Here is a 16152-nt window from a genome sequence, read left to right as displayed (position 1 = left end):
GCTTTGGTACCACTGCTTATATCTTTATGAAAATGTGGTCACTCACTGAAAAATAAAACCAACATAATGTTTGTTATTAGAATTTTAGGACACAGAAGGTTATGGTGTTAGCCATGCCTATAGTGACGTTAGTGCCAGTAGATGCCTCCAGAGGCCCAATTCCAGCACTTTTGTTTAGGTGTCAGTAGGTGCTTTGAATTTAAAGTTAATTGGCAATTCAAATGGTGTTCTGTGTTAAGGCACCAATAGTGCATCTACCAGCCCCTAAGTTAGGGTGCTGTTTATAGAATTTCTCCTCAAGTACACATGTAATGGCCCAGAATACCATCATTTATCTGCAGATGTGCGCACATACATGACAATATTCTGGTTATGCGCTATTCTATAAAAATGCACCTATCTTCCGTGGCATTTACTTTGCAGGTTGACATACACATGGGTGAAATATGGCTGTGCCATTACATGTGTAATACTACAAGATTAATGCCAGTGCATTAGCAGTTTAGGCATGAGCATTTACATCTGCTCTATTACTGGAATAAGTATGTATTTTAACTGTCATGCTAGTATTCTATCAGGAAAAGTAGGTACCTTCCCCCAAATATAGGTGTACTGTTATAGAATTGCCCTCTCTGTGCTATATGTTCCACTTGATAAAAATCACTTTTGGTTTTTCTTGAATATATTAATATAGGCCAGTTATTAAATAATTATGTATAACTACAGACCAGCAATATATATTCAGTATACAAGTAGAAACTAACAGATTCTAATTGCCCTGATTTTATAGTTCTCCATAGAGTCCAATTTATTCTCCTACTCTCGCCATTTCTTTCCAACATACTACTTCATTAATTATTTCCCAAGCATCCAAAGTGCAAAAGTCACATCCCTTCCTAAGTCGTTTTGCATCCCCAAAATTTCAGGCATGTACCTTAAGCTATAGCCAATACCCAAACCACAAAACACACAGATATCAGTATAATCTCATAAGACTCTCCTTAGATATAACCAAGATTATAATGGTTCAAATGTGCGCATGTAAATGTGTGTGGTATGGAGGAATAGCCTAGAGTGTAGAGCCGTATGCTGAGAACAGCAAAGGCGGGATTCAAATCTTGCACCTTCCATTTGAGTAAATTATTTTACCTCCCATCTTCTGATGTACAATATAGGCTGTAAGCTCTTTGAACAAGGAAATAACGATAGCACCTGAATTTCAATTGGCCTGCTTAGATTTCGAAAAGGTTAGTAATGTAATCCAAATTCAGATGATCATACTGTAGTGTAAACTGTATTTGTTGTCTAGCAATAAAATATTCATTAACTCAAGAAATATCTTTGCTACTTTAAAAGAAGTACTTGTGCATCCGTCAGTGTTTAAAAGTAATTAGAAAGCATACATTTGTTATTTCCAATGCAATAGGAATGGTATAGTGAACCTTAGGATACTCTGTTCTCGCAAGCATACAGAAAGATGCCAATCACAGCTTTTAAAACTTTCTCCTTCTCCAGGAGTCTGCTGCCCCCTTCAGTTTCTCTTTTTTGCAGGTGAGTATGAAAGGTGTCTTCTGATCTGCTTGGTTTATTTCTTTTTTTATTTTGCTATAGTCATGGTCTATTTCGTGAATTCAGAGATCCTTTTTGGTAAGGATCTACTCTGCCTGTGGGGAAAGGAACATATTTTAAATCTGCAGCTGGCAGGTATATCCTTTGGGGGTCTGTTTTAGTCAGCCTGCTGAAGTTTAGTGGAGCTCAGGGTTCATTTCCCTGGGTTTGCTCGCCCCTTTGACTTGGTCAAGGGCTGGAGCGCAGGCTGTTTAGGCGCTAATAGCATTCCTTCGGGGTGTGTTATGTCTCCCCTGTTTTTGTGAGACCGGGGGGGTGGGGTGCAGGGGGTTGAAGGCTGGTCCGTGGAGGTCCAAGTAGCAGCTTGATGATCCCAGTGAAATGACTGAGTAACTGGAAGCAAAAGGCCTCTCCTAGAGCAGCTACACCTGAGAAGAGCTGAAGCAGGCAACAGCAGCACCATTTCCCCAGCACATGGTCTGTGAGTAAGGTTTTGATAGCCTGTAGGAAGAACCAGGGGCATCTTCAAAAGCTGTTTTTAACTGTTTCTATAGTTGGTCCCCTCCCCTAAAATCTTATTTTTTTTTTGAAGTTTTTGGTCAGCTCTGAGGTGATTTTAAGCTGTTTTTTAGCACTAAAATTCACCAGTGGTGAACATCTTGGATTTTCCTGCTGTTTTTTTCTAAGTTATCAAATTTTTCCAAAATACCTCATTTTGCTTCCAAAGTGCCAGCGATGGAGTCCATTGACTCTAATACCCCTATATCATTCCATGTTTGAGAACAATGGGTGTCGGAAGATCCTTGTGCCACGTGAAGCGTCGAGCGAAGCGGGGATGTGGGAAATTCAAGTTTAGATTTGGATCCTGTTAGGGGAATGAAAATTTCTCCAGGAGCCCCGGAAAAGTGGCACAGAGGCTCCACAGCCAAAGAGGTGTCTCCTCCCTTCTAAAGAGGAAGAAGAGTTGCCTACTTAGGTCTTTCCCCAGAGCTCATTAATCTGCTTTGGCAGGCATATGTGCTCTGCCAAAATACACAATTTAGGTCCACTGAAGAGCGACCCTCAGTGCTCTAAGAATCCTCAGAGTGCTTCTTTTATGGTAGCGGAGCTCTTCCCTAACTCTGATCTTCAGTCAGACAGGGATTCGGGGGACAAAAGTTCAATCTTGATCTCATTACTGTCTCAAAGTGAGGCATCCCTGATGGGAAAGTCAGCCTCCTATGTTGAGGATCAGGATGGAGTCCCAGCAATGGACCCGGGAAAGGAGCCCTCCACACGATAGCTGTTCAAGTCTTTGGCCTTGCCAGACATTATTAATGAGTCTGCATGAGCTCAAGATTGATCTGCCTCAGCCCCAGTCATCTCAGTGTTCTCTTTTGAGTGGGGTCCAATCTTAGTCCATGTCCTTTCTGTGGCACCCAGACATGAAACTCCTAGTTAGAGCCCTGGGAAGTCCCAGAAGCCACTGTCAAAGGGGTGAAAGCCATCACTAGGGGGTATCCTCTGGATAAAATGTTCCAGCAAATGTTTGCTGTGCCAAAGGTAGACTTCCTGGTGACACAGATGACTAAATGTATGTCCTTATCCAGTGAGGGAGGAGTTGTGCTAAAGGATACACAGGACCGCAGAGTGGATATGGTCCTCAGGAGACAGTTTGAGGCCCTAGCCCTGGGAGTTAAGGTGGTGTCAGCTGCTTCTTTCATAGCACGTGCCTGCCATTCATGGCTGCAAACCCTGGACATGACAGCAGCTGAGCCATTACCTCAGCTCATGCTGGCAGGGGTGGACTATATGGCTGATGCATTTTATGATGTAATTAGAGTCATGGTATGAGTTTCTACATACTCTATGTCCGCATGAACCCTTGCTGTGGATCAGACAATGAGCAAGCAATTCAACTTCCAAGGCTATACTTAGCAGGCTCCCCTTCAAGGGACAGATGCTTTTTGGCAAAGACCTGGATGATCTTATGGCCAGTGTGCAAGAACATCATCCCAAGTCTTTTTACCAGACATCAAATCTTAAGCAGCTAAAAGTCTGAACCAGAGCTCCTTTTGGGGGTCCTGACATTTTTGCCAGTATGCCTCAGGAAGCTCAATTCAGAGAACCTATCAAGGTTCCAGACAGAGATATTCCAGAAGCTGGAAAAAGCAGGTTCCAGGTAACCATGGCAGCCAAAAAGCCACAATGATGCTAGGCCTCCAGCTACCTTTCAGAAGATTGGGGGTAGGCTCAAGGACTTTCTGGAGGCCTGGGAAAGCATAACAACAGATCTTTAGGTCTTGGATATTGTCAGAGAAGGTTACAAAATACAATTTGTATACCCTCTGTCCGACTGATTCGTGGATTCTCCAGCAGGTCAACCAGATTGGGTGGTCCAAATCCAGGCAACGTTAAAGAGATTGCTGGATATTCAAGCCATAGAACCAGTTCTAGAAGAAAACTCAGGCTTGGGCAGATACTCAATATACTATCTTGTCAGGGGCTGGAGTGTAGGCTGTTTAGGCGCCATTAGTATTCCTTCGTGGTGCTCATGAGATCCATTCTGGATCTCAAACATTTCAATGTGATCCTGAGGGTTCCATGTTTCCATATAGAGACAGTGAGATCTGTCATTGCAGTGGTCCAGTGGGGAGAGTTTCTAGCCAGTCTGGATTTGACAGAGACTTATCTCCACATTCCAATTTTCCCAGCACACAAAGTTCCTGAGATTTCATGTGTTGGAGAATCGCTATCAATTCTCAGAGCTACTATTTAGGCTGGCAATGGCACCCCAAACATTCACCAAAGTGATGGTGGTGGTAGCGCTCACCTCCACAGGGTGGGCTAGCTGATTCATCATTATCTAGATGGCTGGCTCAGAGCCCCCTCTTAAGAAGAGGGAGACAGAGCAGTGGTGGCAGTTGTGCAAACTTTACAGAGTCTGGGCTGGATTGTAAACTTTCAAAAGAGCCAATTAGTTACCACTCAGTCTTTGGAATACATGGGAGTTCTCTTCAACATGGTGGAAGGTCGACTTTTTCTACCAGAGGCACACAGACTGAATCTTTGGGGGAAAATTACGAACCTACTGCCCCAACCTGCACCTACAGTGTGGCACTACCTACAGGTTATGGGCTCAATGGTGGCTGCCATAGAAATAGTGGGATACTTTTCAGTATTGGTGCAATAAGAAGAATCTAGAGCCCAACAAAGCCCCGGTATCGTCGGTTGGACTATGGGTTCAGATTTAGCTTGTAACAGAATCTAAAGAGACAATTGAGCTCCAATTGACAATTGAGCTATTGCTTTTATTTGATGGGTTTTACTGTTCAGTGTTAATGTTCATTTATTTATACATTACAGTTTCATTATTGACTATTATAGCATTATATAAGCAGATCAAAACCATGGTTTCAGGGAGTTCCCCTGGCCCTCCTTATCTTGTCTAGAGCTTTTGCATGCTTTGGAATGAACTGAAGTGGGCAGCAGACTCCTGGGAGAAGGAGGAGGTTTCAAAAGCTGTGATTGATCTCTTTCTGCAGAATGCTCATGAGAATGGGCAGAGTACCCTAAGGTTCAGCAAACCATTCCTATCTACTGGAAAAGATATTCTCAAGGTAAGAACCTAATCTATTTTTAATTGCATTAAATATTCACTCATTTTGTATGTGTCATAATAGTACAATAAAACTGTACCAGTTAGGATGCAAAAGAAAACCCTACAATAAATTTTAACCTCTTATGAAGAGCTGTTTTCCAAACTTCACACATTTACTCTTCAAAAACCTGGACCAAGTTACAATGAAAGATCAGAGGATTAATTATTTGTCTGATTCTACACATGGAGCACTACTTTTCTGTCCATTGAAAAATCTCACTTTTACTAATCTGTGGTAGAGGTTTCTACCACGGCCTGGAGTGTTAAATGCTTGGATGCTGCTCCAATGTTCATAGAATTCCTAGAATTGTTCATAGAAATCCACTACGATTTTACGCGCCACTCTGCTTGCTTCAAGCCATCTTTGTTTTTCTGCTCAAAGACACGTACATTGTTTTTAGCTCATATTTTTATCTGTGTACCCTACATCATCTAGACCCCTGAGGAAGGTGGTCTCGCCGAAACACAGACCGTGTTGGGTATGGCAGGACAATCATATGTGTATTACAAATTCAGCCTTTTATTTGTATTTTTATTATGAAGAGTGAATAATAAATCATCTTTCAGAACATCCACATCCACAGTCTTTTGTTTTTATCTTTGGATTGTTTTTACTGTGGAACATTGGGTCTTCCTTTTTGTTTTGTTGTGTCAACATCCGTATGAAATGTGCTCAGCCATATTAATCTCAGGCTCTATAAAAAAAAACCAGTCCTGGCTATGCCACCAGTATCAGGGCTTTGTATATTTTTTAGTTATGATTGGGAAAGATGGCAGGTTACCTGGAAGTGTTCACAAGCTAGCTTGGTTGGATTTTCCAGGTAAAGACAAATAAGATAAATGTCATGCTTATATCCAATCTTTCTACAATAATGGAGTCAAGCTGGGGAACAAAATCAAATACCGTATTTTCACGCATATAACGCGCGCGTTATACGCGTTTTTACCTACCGCGCATACCCCTCGCGCGTTATATGCGTGAGCGCGGTATACAAAAGTTTTTAAACATAGTTCCCACCCCGCCCGATGCCCGATTCACCCCCCCAGCAGGACCGCTCGCACCCCCACCCCGAACGACCGCTCGCACGCGCTCCCACCCGCACCCGCATCCACGATCGGAGCAAGAGGGAGCCCAAGCCCTCTTGCCCGGCCGACTCCCCGATGTCCGATACATCCCCCCCCGGCAGGACCACTCGCACCCCCACCCCGAACGACCGCTCGCACGCGCTCCCACCCGCACCCACGATCGGAGCAAGAGGGAGCCCAAGCCCTCTTGCCCGGCAGACTCCCCGACGTCCGATACATCCCCCCCGGCAGGACCACTCGCACCCCCACCCCGAAGGACCGCCGACTTCCCGACAATATCGGGCCAGAAGGGAGCCCAAACCCTCCTGGCCACGGCGACCCCCTAACCCCACTCCGCACTACATTACGGGCAGGAGGGATCCCAGGCCCTCCTGCCCTCGACGCAAACCCCCCTCCCCCCCCCCAACGACCGCCCCCCCCAAGAACCTCCGACCGCCCCACCAGCCGACCCGCGACCCCCCTGGCCGACCCCCACGACCCCCCCACCCCCCTTCCCCGTACCTTTGGTAGTTGGCCGGACAGACGGGAGCCAAACCCGCCTGTCCGGCAGGCAGCCAACGAAGGAATGAGGCCGGATTGGCCCATCCGTCCTAAAGCTCCGCCTACTGGTGGGGCCTAAGGCGCGTGGGCCAATCAGAATAGGCCCTGGAGCCTTAGGTCCCACCTGGGGGCGTGGCCTGAGGCACATGGGCCCAACCCGACCATGTGCCTCAGGCCGCGCCCCCAGGTGGGACCTAAGGCTCCAGGGCCTATTCTGATTGGCCCACGCGCCTTAGGCCCCACCAGTAGGCGGAGCTTTAGGACGGATGGGCCAATCCGGCCTCATTCCTTCGTTGGCTGCCTGCCGGACAGGCGGGTTTGGCTCCCGTCTGTCCGGCCAACTACCAAAGGTATGGGGAAGGGGGGTGGGGGGTCGTGGGGGTCGGCCAGGGGGGTCGCGGGTCGGCTGGGGGGGCGGTCGGAGGTTCTTGGGGGGGGCGGTCGTTGGGGGGGGGGGGGGTTTGCGTCGAGGGCAGGAGGGCCTGGGATCCCTCCTGCCCGTAATGTAGTGCGGGGTGGGGTTAGGGGGTCGCCGTGGCCAGGAGGGTTTGGGCTCCCTTCTGGCCCAACTACACAAAGGTACGGGGAAGGCGGGTGGGGGTGTCGTGGGGGTCGGCCAGGGGGGTCGCGGGTCGGCTGGGGGACGGGCGGAGGTTCTTGGGGGGGGGCGGTCGTTGGGGGGAGGGGGTTTGCGTCGAGGGCAGGAGGGCCTGGGATCCCTCCTGCCCATAATGTAGTGCGGGGTGGGGTTAGGGGGTCGCCGTGGCCAGGAGGGTTTGGGCTCCCTCCTGGCCCGATATTGTTGGGGAGTCGGCGGTCCTTCGGGGTGGGGGTGCGAGTGGTCCTGCCGGGGGGGGGGGGATGTATCGGACGTCGGGGGGGGCATCAGGCTTTCAGGATGGGGACAGACCTTCAAGGGGGGACAGGACTTCAAGGGGGGACAGTGCACGGAAAGTCAGGGGGGGTGAACGGAGAGTCGGGACAGCGCACGGAAAGTCAGGGCAGTGCACGGAAGTCAGGGGGGTGAACGGAGAGTCGGGACAGCGCACGGAAAGTCAGGGCAGTGCACGGAAGTCAGGGGGGGTGAACGGAGAGTCGGGACAGCGCACGGAAAGTCAGGGCAGTGCACGGAAGTCAGGGGGGTGAACGGAGAGTCGGGACAGTGCACGGAAAGTCAGGGCAGTGCACGGAAGTCAGGGGGGGTGAACGGAGAGTCGGGACAGCGCACGGAAAGTCAGGGCGGGCGAAAGGAGCGTCGGGCATCATGCGCGGTATACCCGTGAGCGCGGTATACAAATGTTTTTGTACATATCATCGTGATTTCTGCGCGCTATACCCGTGTGCGCGTTTTACACGGGTGCGCGTTATTTGCGTGAAAATACGGTAAATAAAAATACCAAAACCCAACAAAAATGCTTTATTACAGGAGAAGAATGGTGATGATTAGAACCAAATGGTCAGCTTGTATTGATAGCTGAGAAACATCCTTAAAATATATAAGCAGGGACAAGTGGATAGACAAAGTAGGCCAAATGTCCTTTATCTGTTATTACTATGTTTAAAATTGTGTGATTGTTATGTAATATTGAATTCAGCATAGAGATTTATCTCAGCCAGATGGTTTGAAAGTCTTTTCATGTACTTCACCTTCTATGTATAGCACTAATCAGATAGTCTGAATAACTCCTGCACAATTATATACATCCACCACTGAGTTATTTTTGGACTACTGCCAAACTGAAGTATATGCTGCTTCTAGTCTCAGAAAAAGAATTCTAAGCAGAAACAGTTAGGCCTAGCAATGATCTTAAAAACATATGAAATGGTCTATCCCTGTTACAGCCCATAAAATGCCCCAGATTTCAGGTCCATATATTATAACAGGTTGTTTCTCTGTCTGAAGTATTTATTGCAGCAGTAGCATATATGAGACATTTTTGATCATTCTACTGCTAGTTCATCAAAATTATTAGAATGTCTAAAATTCTGATTTATATTTGATTCCTAATCCTAAAGCAATATTAGTGTTCAAATTTATGAATGGCTTGTCTTCTCCCAACATCATAAATCTAAATAGATAAGGAAGATGTTTGTGCTGACCGTCTCTATGCAATCTTCATGATCCATCTAAAATATGAATACTGTAGTAGCATGAGCAGGGCTTAGTCTTCATAAATACGGGTAACCCACAGGATATAGGTAAATTAAACTCTTTAATAGTATTTAAAGAAAGCCCCTCCCCCCCTCTCTCTCTTTCTCTCTCTCTCTCTCTCTCTCTGGGCATAAAACTAAACAATGGTATAAATCAGCTCCTAATCCAATTTTTAAAAAACTTGATTTGGCACACAGCGTGCACAGATGTTTAAGGTTATTTCAGGATGCCTGAGCATGTCCCACAGTATTTTTTGCTGCATTAAGCATATGTGAGCATCTGATGCAGTTTTATAAATGGACTCCTTATATCTTTAAAGGATAAATGTTATCATACACAATATTTTGAAGAGTCTGTATATGTGCTAAGTCACACTAAATCACCTATTGTTAAGCTTACTTTGTTTAAGAGTAAAAGCAGTCAATGTTCACTGTGCACAGAAAACAGATCTCAAGTGTCTGCAGTCAAACCTCAGAGCGAATCATAAAGAAGGACTTATATGCAGACTATCATTGATCATATGTTAATCCAAAGAGACAGTTCTAGTGAACAGATTTAATTATTGTTGATATTAAAGTGCTTGTATATATATAAAAAAAAAATTTTAACGTTGTTATTTATTTCTTAAATTATTTTTAAATTAGAAAAGTACTTAACTTGGGTCGAACGTCTCAATCCAGCCCGCTCAGTAAATACAATCCGATCCGACGGAAGATCTCCGTTTCGCCCAAAATCACATTATATCGGGCTTCTTTAGAAGGTAAAGGATTTTGTCAAAGATAATCACTATCAGACCATCAGTGATCTGCCATAGTGCCGAGCAGCGGTATAGCTTTCCACACGCAACTCAAAATCAGTAAGGCAGATTCGCTCTGAGGTTTAACTGCAGACACTTGAGATCTGTTATCTCTGCACAGTGAACATTGACTGCTTTTACTCTTAAACAAAGTGAGCCTAACAATAGGTGATTTAGTATCATAGCACATATATACATATTAACAAACACCAAAAAAAGCACTTATCTGTATTGGTTAGTCCCCCAAAGTGGCACTCATGAATCTTCCATCTTCAGCAACAAAGTAAATGTTCATTTTTTTTTTGCCATTTTCTCAGCAAGCCACCACTTTGGATTTAAACAAGAATTTCACATACATATATAATCATCATATTTAGTATTACTATTGATCAACATTTAACTATCTTAAGCTGTGTTGATGTTACTGGCATTTTAGCATTACTACCTAGTGATTTTTGTGTATTAAAAATGTTCAAGTTAAAACACAATAAAATGTCACTACAATTAACAGTGTATCAGGATCGTGCAGTCACTATGAACATTCTATAAACGATGCCTAACTTGTGAGCGCTGGTTGGCTCAGTTGTCAATCAACCATAGAATGATACCTAATGGCACCTAAGCAGGCTTAGGGGTCACTAGACGTCCTAGTGGTAGGTGCTATTAATTAGGCCAGTGTTTTCCTAGCCTAATTTACCTGCACCTAACACAGATGCCTAGCGATGCCTAAGTCAAACATGCCTATTCTCCACTCCTGACCATGCCGACTTTTCAGGTAGGAGTCATTAGGCGTCCGTGCAAAACTTAAATTTTTAATGGCACAAAAATTGATGAGTGGTCATGCTAAAAAGTCTGTAACTTTGCTGTCTTTAAAGATTATCTCATTCCATTCAGCATAAATGTTTTCCTTTGAAATTCCAAGTGGGTGCTGAGAAAGCAGGAACAAAACTCTAAGGGGTTACTTTTTTAATTTGCCTTACCCTGTAGAGTCCTAATATTGAAAACAAAATCTACCTTGGCCTTCAGTTTTTCCCCTGAACAAGGCTTCTTCAAGGACAAATTCTCCTCTATTGGGATTTACACATGCATCTTGCTGCAGCCTATCCTCTAGCATTGCGCATACAAAAGACATGACACACAATCCAAAAGGGGAGTGGCCATTGGAGGGGGTTGGGCAGGTTGGGGCATTCTTTCAAGATGCACACAGTGTTATAGAATCTGAAGAATTCGTGCCTAACTTGCACACCAGGTTTAGTTGGCATAAATTCTCATGACCAAAATTCAGCACAGAAACTGACTCCAAGCACTGTTCTGTAACGGACACTCAACTCGGAGCACCATTTATAGAATAGCGTTCCTTGCCATTTTTGGCACTGTTTTTTCAGAGGCATTTACTGAATCTAGTTCTTTATGGTTAGCATTCATTTGTGCTGTGCTCAAACATTATCTGACAACTGTTATAGAACATGCATAAATAGGTGTGAAAGTGAACAAAAGCAATATTTATTCATTCATTCATTTTTAAAAGTTATACCCTGCCTAAAAAACTAAACATCTTAAGAAAGAAAACAAGACATGCACAAAATAAACTTAACAAAACATCATGAAATGAGGATGTGCCTATCACTCGCTTTTAGATTACAGGCTTTGGTTACACATTTCACCACGTTAGCTCAAAGTGAGTTACAGCATAGACTGTGGTAGTATCAAATGCAAAAGATATTTTCCCTGTCTCTAGAGGGCTTATACCTTAAGTTTATACCTGAAGCAGTGAAGAGTGAAGTGAGTTGCCCAAGTTCATTAGAAGCCAGACTGGGAATTGAACCTGGATCACAGTCCCCTGCTCTACCCATTAGGTTATTCCTGCACTTCTTGAGCTTGGATTTAGAAAGATGACTTACCAACTCTTAAATCTAAATCCAGATACTCAATATAGGTCAGTGCTTGGAGACTTGATACTGTTGTGATCTGTGCTCTTTTATTTTTATATCTTTGAGGACTAACATCAGATCCTTGCTTCTCCCTTAGACTGACACTGTTTCATTTGAAGATATAAAAAAGTATATCAAACAAGAAGTTCTCAGGGTTTTTGAAGGTAAGAAAGTTCTTTGCTGCACAATGAAATGTCAATATTGAATACCTTTGACCACTTATCTCTGTAGGCCTCACCTAAAAAAAAACTGTTGTAAGAATTTCCACTAATGTAATTAATACAGACTATTGGTATCTATATCTTGGACTCTTATCACAGCAATAATTTTCTGTTGGTGAAATATGAGAAGAATCTATTAATGGTCAGGGCTTGTATTAAATTAAGCCTTGATTTCCCATTTAACAGTATTAAGTAATGTATTATTTAGTCACTTTTGTGTTATATATACTGGATATTTCCTGTTGGAAAATGCTCGTTACCAGACTTAACTCCCCCATTCTATAATAATTATAACAGTTTATATACCGCAGGACCGTGAAGTTCTATGCGGTTTACAATAATTAAAAAATGTTACAGATTGAGTAGTACTAACAGAGTTAAAGTTTAGCGGTCAGTTATTGTGGGGAAAGATTTTGCAGTGCAGCTGCCTACGTACTTTAGGAACAGATATGTTTTTAGGTGTTTCCTAAATTCCCCATAGATGGTCTAAATTTAAACATCTTTATGCATGCTTTAATTTATAGAATATTGTCATTCATACGGGTACGTGTAAATGGCAGTAGAATGCCTAAGTGTTCTATAATTATGCACTAAAATAGCATAGCATGAAATTGTTAGAGGGGCACATAGGCAGGGCCAACATTTACATAGTGTAACTGTCACACTTATGCGCTAGCATTTATACAAGTCATAGGGCTCCTTTTACTAAGCCCCGCAAGCGCTATACACTAACACCTCCATAGAGCTGGCGTTAGTATTTTATGTGTAGCACGGGGTTAGCGCACGCACTAAAAATGCTAGCGCAGCTTAGTGAAAGGAGCCGATAGACTTGTCATTAAATGTTCACACCTACATTTTGCCGCTTTGATGTGAGTTTATGCTAATATTCTAAGTTTATTTATGTGTGTAAGTGTTCTTATAGCACCGGCTCACTAACTGCTGTAATATGAGACCCTAAATGGTGGCACCCTGATATAGAATTGCCTCCTAAGTGCCTAGCAGAAGTTAAAACACAATGAAATTGGAGGGTCGCTTGTCTTCAACATAAGGCAAGATTGTACCTGAGGTTTTATATGGCCTGTAAGCTTTTGCCTCATGAGGTGTGAAATCAAGACTATTTGTATGTTAAGAAAGCGCAGTGTTGTATACAGACGGTGGCAAAATCACTGCCACTTAAGTAAAATATGAAGACAGAGATGAAGTAGCTTAATTCAACTGGCAGGGCCAGTCCATTAGTCACCTTGGAAAATTATTAGCATCTCTGTAGTACTCAGCAAATATATTGTACCGTAATTATTCATCATAAAAAAATATACTTGACAACTAATGTGATTAGTGTCAGTTAATAAGAAAAACTGAACACTTGACCATTTTTATCCAAATTGTCAAAAGATCTATTTTAAAAAGTGGGAGGGGGGAGTTAAATGTCACCAGAAAATGTGATGGGTGAAAACTATAAATTGTCATAGCTTGTATTTCAGAGTAGATCTCATTATACATAGGTGGGAAGGATGTGACAGGTGCACAGACTGTACTGTACAGCATAAAAGGGCTGATATAACCAAAAAGACAATAAGTGGCCTTGGATACAGTACTAAAATGACATACTAATTACAGAACACATTAAGTGAACTGTAAATACTGACATGGTTCCATAATAATTTGAGGAGGGACATGGTAGCTGATAAAATTTCACAGCTGATTTATAAAAAAAAAAATAGCAAAAATCATTTTTAAAACAGCAAATGATGATAGTAGTGCTTAATTGTAGTATCTAAATTGCAGTGTGCTTGAAATAATTTACTTCCCAGGTGGCGCATTGAAGAAAATTACCAAATAAATCTGATCTTAGTGCTAAATAATTATTTCTGCGAGTATTCTAATAGGAGGTAATTACTGCTTTAGGCATTTCTTTAAATGCATTTTGTAAAGTAAATTACCTAAAATCAATGGCTTTCAAACTTGAACCTACTCTGCCAACAGATTAAATGGGAGAACCATGAACGTAATGTAGTTTTGTTTACAAATGAGAAGTGCTCAGATGCTCCAGTAATTGAGAAGCAGTGCACTGGAATTTATGATTACCCTCTGCACATCAATAAATAATATGATAAGTGGGCAAGGGGACATGTTGTTAAAGCTGTGAATGTAAACCAAAAAAATATTCACTATAATCGCATTATTGTAAAAAGCAGAACTGTACTGAAATGTAAGTGATCTACAGTGTATTAGGGCAATTCTGTAACCTAGACATTCACATTAAGATGTACGTTATGCACATAAACGTTTAGAACACTAGAATTTTACGAGTATTTGTGCACTTATGTGCTATTCTGCAAAAAAACCTTTAACATAAACGGTGCAGATTTGCAAGGGGGAGAGCATATGGGTGGAGCATGGGCTGGGCTCCTACCTATCCCCTAATTCTGTAAAAAGTGCCAAACCTGCGCATGCAGTTTTGGTCAGGTACTCAAATTGCGCATGTAACTTAATTGAACAAGCAATTATTGGCATTAATTAGAATCAATTAAGAATTACATATGTAAATTTGGGCATGAGTCAAAAAATGGGGAGTGGAAATAAGTGGGCCATGGGCGGATTGGTTCATTCCTTTAAAGTGCATGTGTAATTACAGAATTAGGGCCTCTGTGCCTAAGGGGCTCCTTTTACGAAGTTGCATTAGCGGCCTTTAATCAAGCACTAAGCCCCGCGCTAGCCGGAAAACTACCGCCTGTTCAAGAGGAGGCGGTAGCGGCTAGCGCAGCTGGCGGTTTAGCGCGTGCTATTACACGTGTTAAACCGCTAGCGCGCCTTCGTAAAAAGAGCCCTAAGTGTAGGCATAGGCATTTGCACCACATTTTCGTTGGTACAAATGGCAATACTTAAATTTAGTCACTGTTCCTGGGCATAAGCATTATTCTATGAAATGCGCAGTTTATAGCATAGTGCTTTTTTCAGTGCCAATATAGTCCATATCATGTGATTTACGGAGCTGTAGATTATGCCCACTTCTACCTTATTTAGGTGGTAGAAATGGGCATAACTCAGTTAGTGTAAGTACAAGCAATGGTTAAAGCTACAGCATCAGTACCCTGAGGTTGTGGGTTCAAACCCAGGCTGCTCCTTGTGACACTGGGCAAGTCATTTAATCCCCCCATTGCCCAGGTACATTGTGAGCCCTCCATGGATAAATGCTTGAGTACCTGAATACAGTCATGTAAACCATTCCGAGCTCCCTTGGGAGAAAACGGTATAGAAAATTGAATGAATAAATAAATTTTAGGCCAATTGATAGTCAGTTACATTAGTATTCTATAATGGAATCTAGATGCCTAGGTTCCTATATAGAATAGGCTCCTACAGCGTGTCGTTAGGTGCTTAACTGCAGACATCCAGTTATAGAATTGCCCCTTACCTGACATAAGAATGTATAAACATTACCTCAAAAACTGTCAACAAGTTTGTATTAAATTCTACCTGAGCACATTATACGTGTCAGAGCTATGAGCTAAATCTGATTTAACTAGCAGTTAGTAATGAATGTTAGAAAGTTTAGAAACCCAATTCAAGTTGTAATGTTATATGAAATATATGTGTATATGTAATAGACATATTATGTACAGCTGAAAATAAACTTTAAAAACTATATTTTGGCATGTGACTGTCTCATTCAATATACAAATCAGGTTAATTTTGCATGAGACAAATTACAAATTTGTGGACTTTTATGTTTGAAGAGAGAGTCAATTTTTTACTTCTTGAGTCAGTGGAGGAGTGGCCCAGTGGTTAGAGTCCCATCCCCTTTACCCTTTCTTTGAATTTTAACTAATTCCCAAAATCATTTATTCAATTACCCCCATAAAATGTAATATCCATAGAAATATTTTATGCTTGCCTTAGACTGTAGAACTACTAACATTTATATAAATTATATTTTGAAACTTTATTTTAGGCATAGGAAACAGTGTTTTCTAGCTTCTCAAATATGTGCATTTCTGAATGTGGCTAAGGCCGCACAGAGGAGGTAAAACAGGTTTTTTTTTCGTTTCAGCCTAAGTTCCTTTAATTTGGGGCCTGTTTTTTCTTTTAAAGTTTTCCTGTAAGTGTACTCTGAGTATGTTTTAATACGAGTTCCAAGTATATTTTTTGAGCTATCACAATTGACTTTGTTTTGGAATAATAAAGATGTTATTCCTGTTTCTGAAGACAGCTTAACA

The 16152-nt window shown here is 42.5% G+C and overlaps 1 protein-coding gene across 5 annotated transcripts in view; it reads left to right on the top strand.

Moving 5' to 3' along the window:
• Positions 1–16152, top strand: part of COL19A1 (collagen type XIX alpha 1 chain) — an 885342-nt gene that overhangs the window by 783107 nt on the left and 86083 nt on the right. For 3 of the 5 annotated variants that reach the window (XM_033936698.1, XM_033936697.1, XM_033936700.1), the window contains exons 49-51: positions 1516–1551; positions 5094–5168; positions 11812–11878. In XM_033936698.1, the coding sequence (XP_033792589.1) occupies positions 1516–1551; positions 5094–5168; positions 11812–11878 (178 nt within the window). Of the gene's footprint in view, positions 1–1515; positions 1552–5093; positions 5169–11811; positions 11879–13918; positions 15112–16152 lie in introns of those variants that run through there. The other 2 variants (XM_033936701.1, XM_033936699.1) reach the window with 2 other exon arrangements.

The sequence above is a fragment of the Geotrypetes seraphini genome, chromosome 3 (assembly GCF_902459505.1).
Source record: "Geotrypetes seraphini chromosome 3, aGeoSer1.1, whole genome shotgun sequence".
NCBI classification, from domain to species: Eukaryota; Metazoa; Chordata; class Amphibia; order Gymnophiona; family Dermophiidae; genus Geotrypetes; species Geotrypetes seraphini.
Note: the sequence above shows the minus strand (reverse complement) of the source record. Positions and strands in the feature narration are given on the sequence as shown.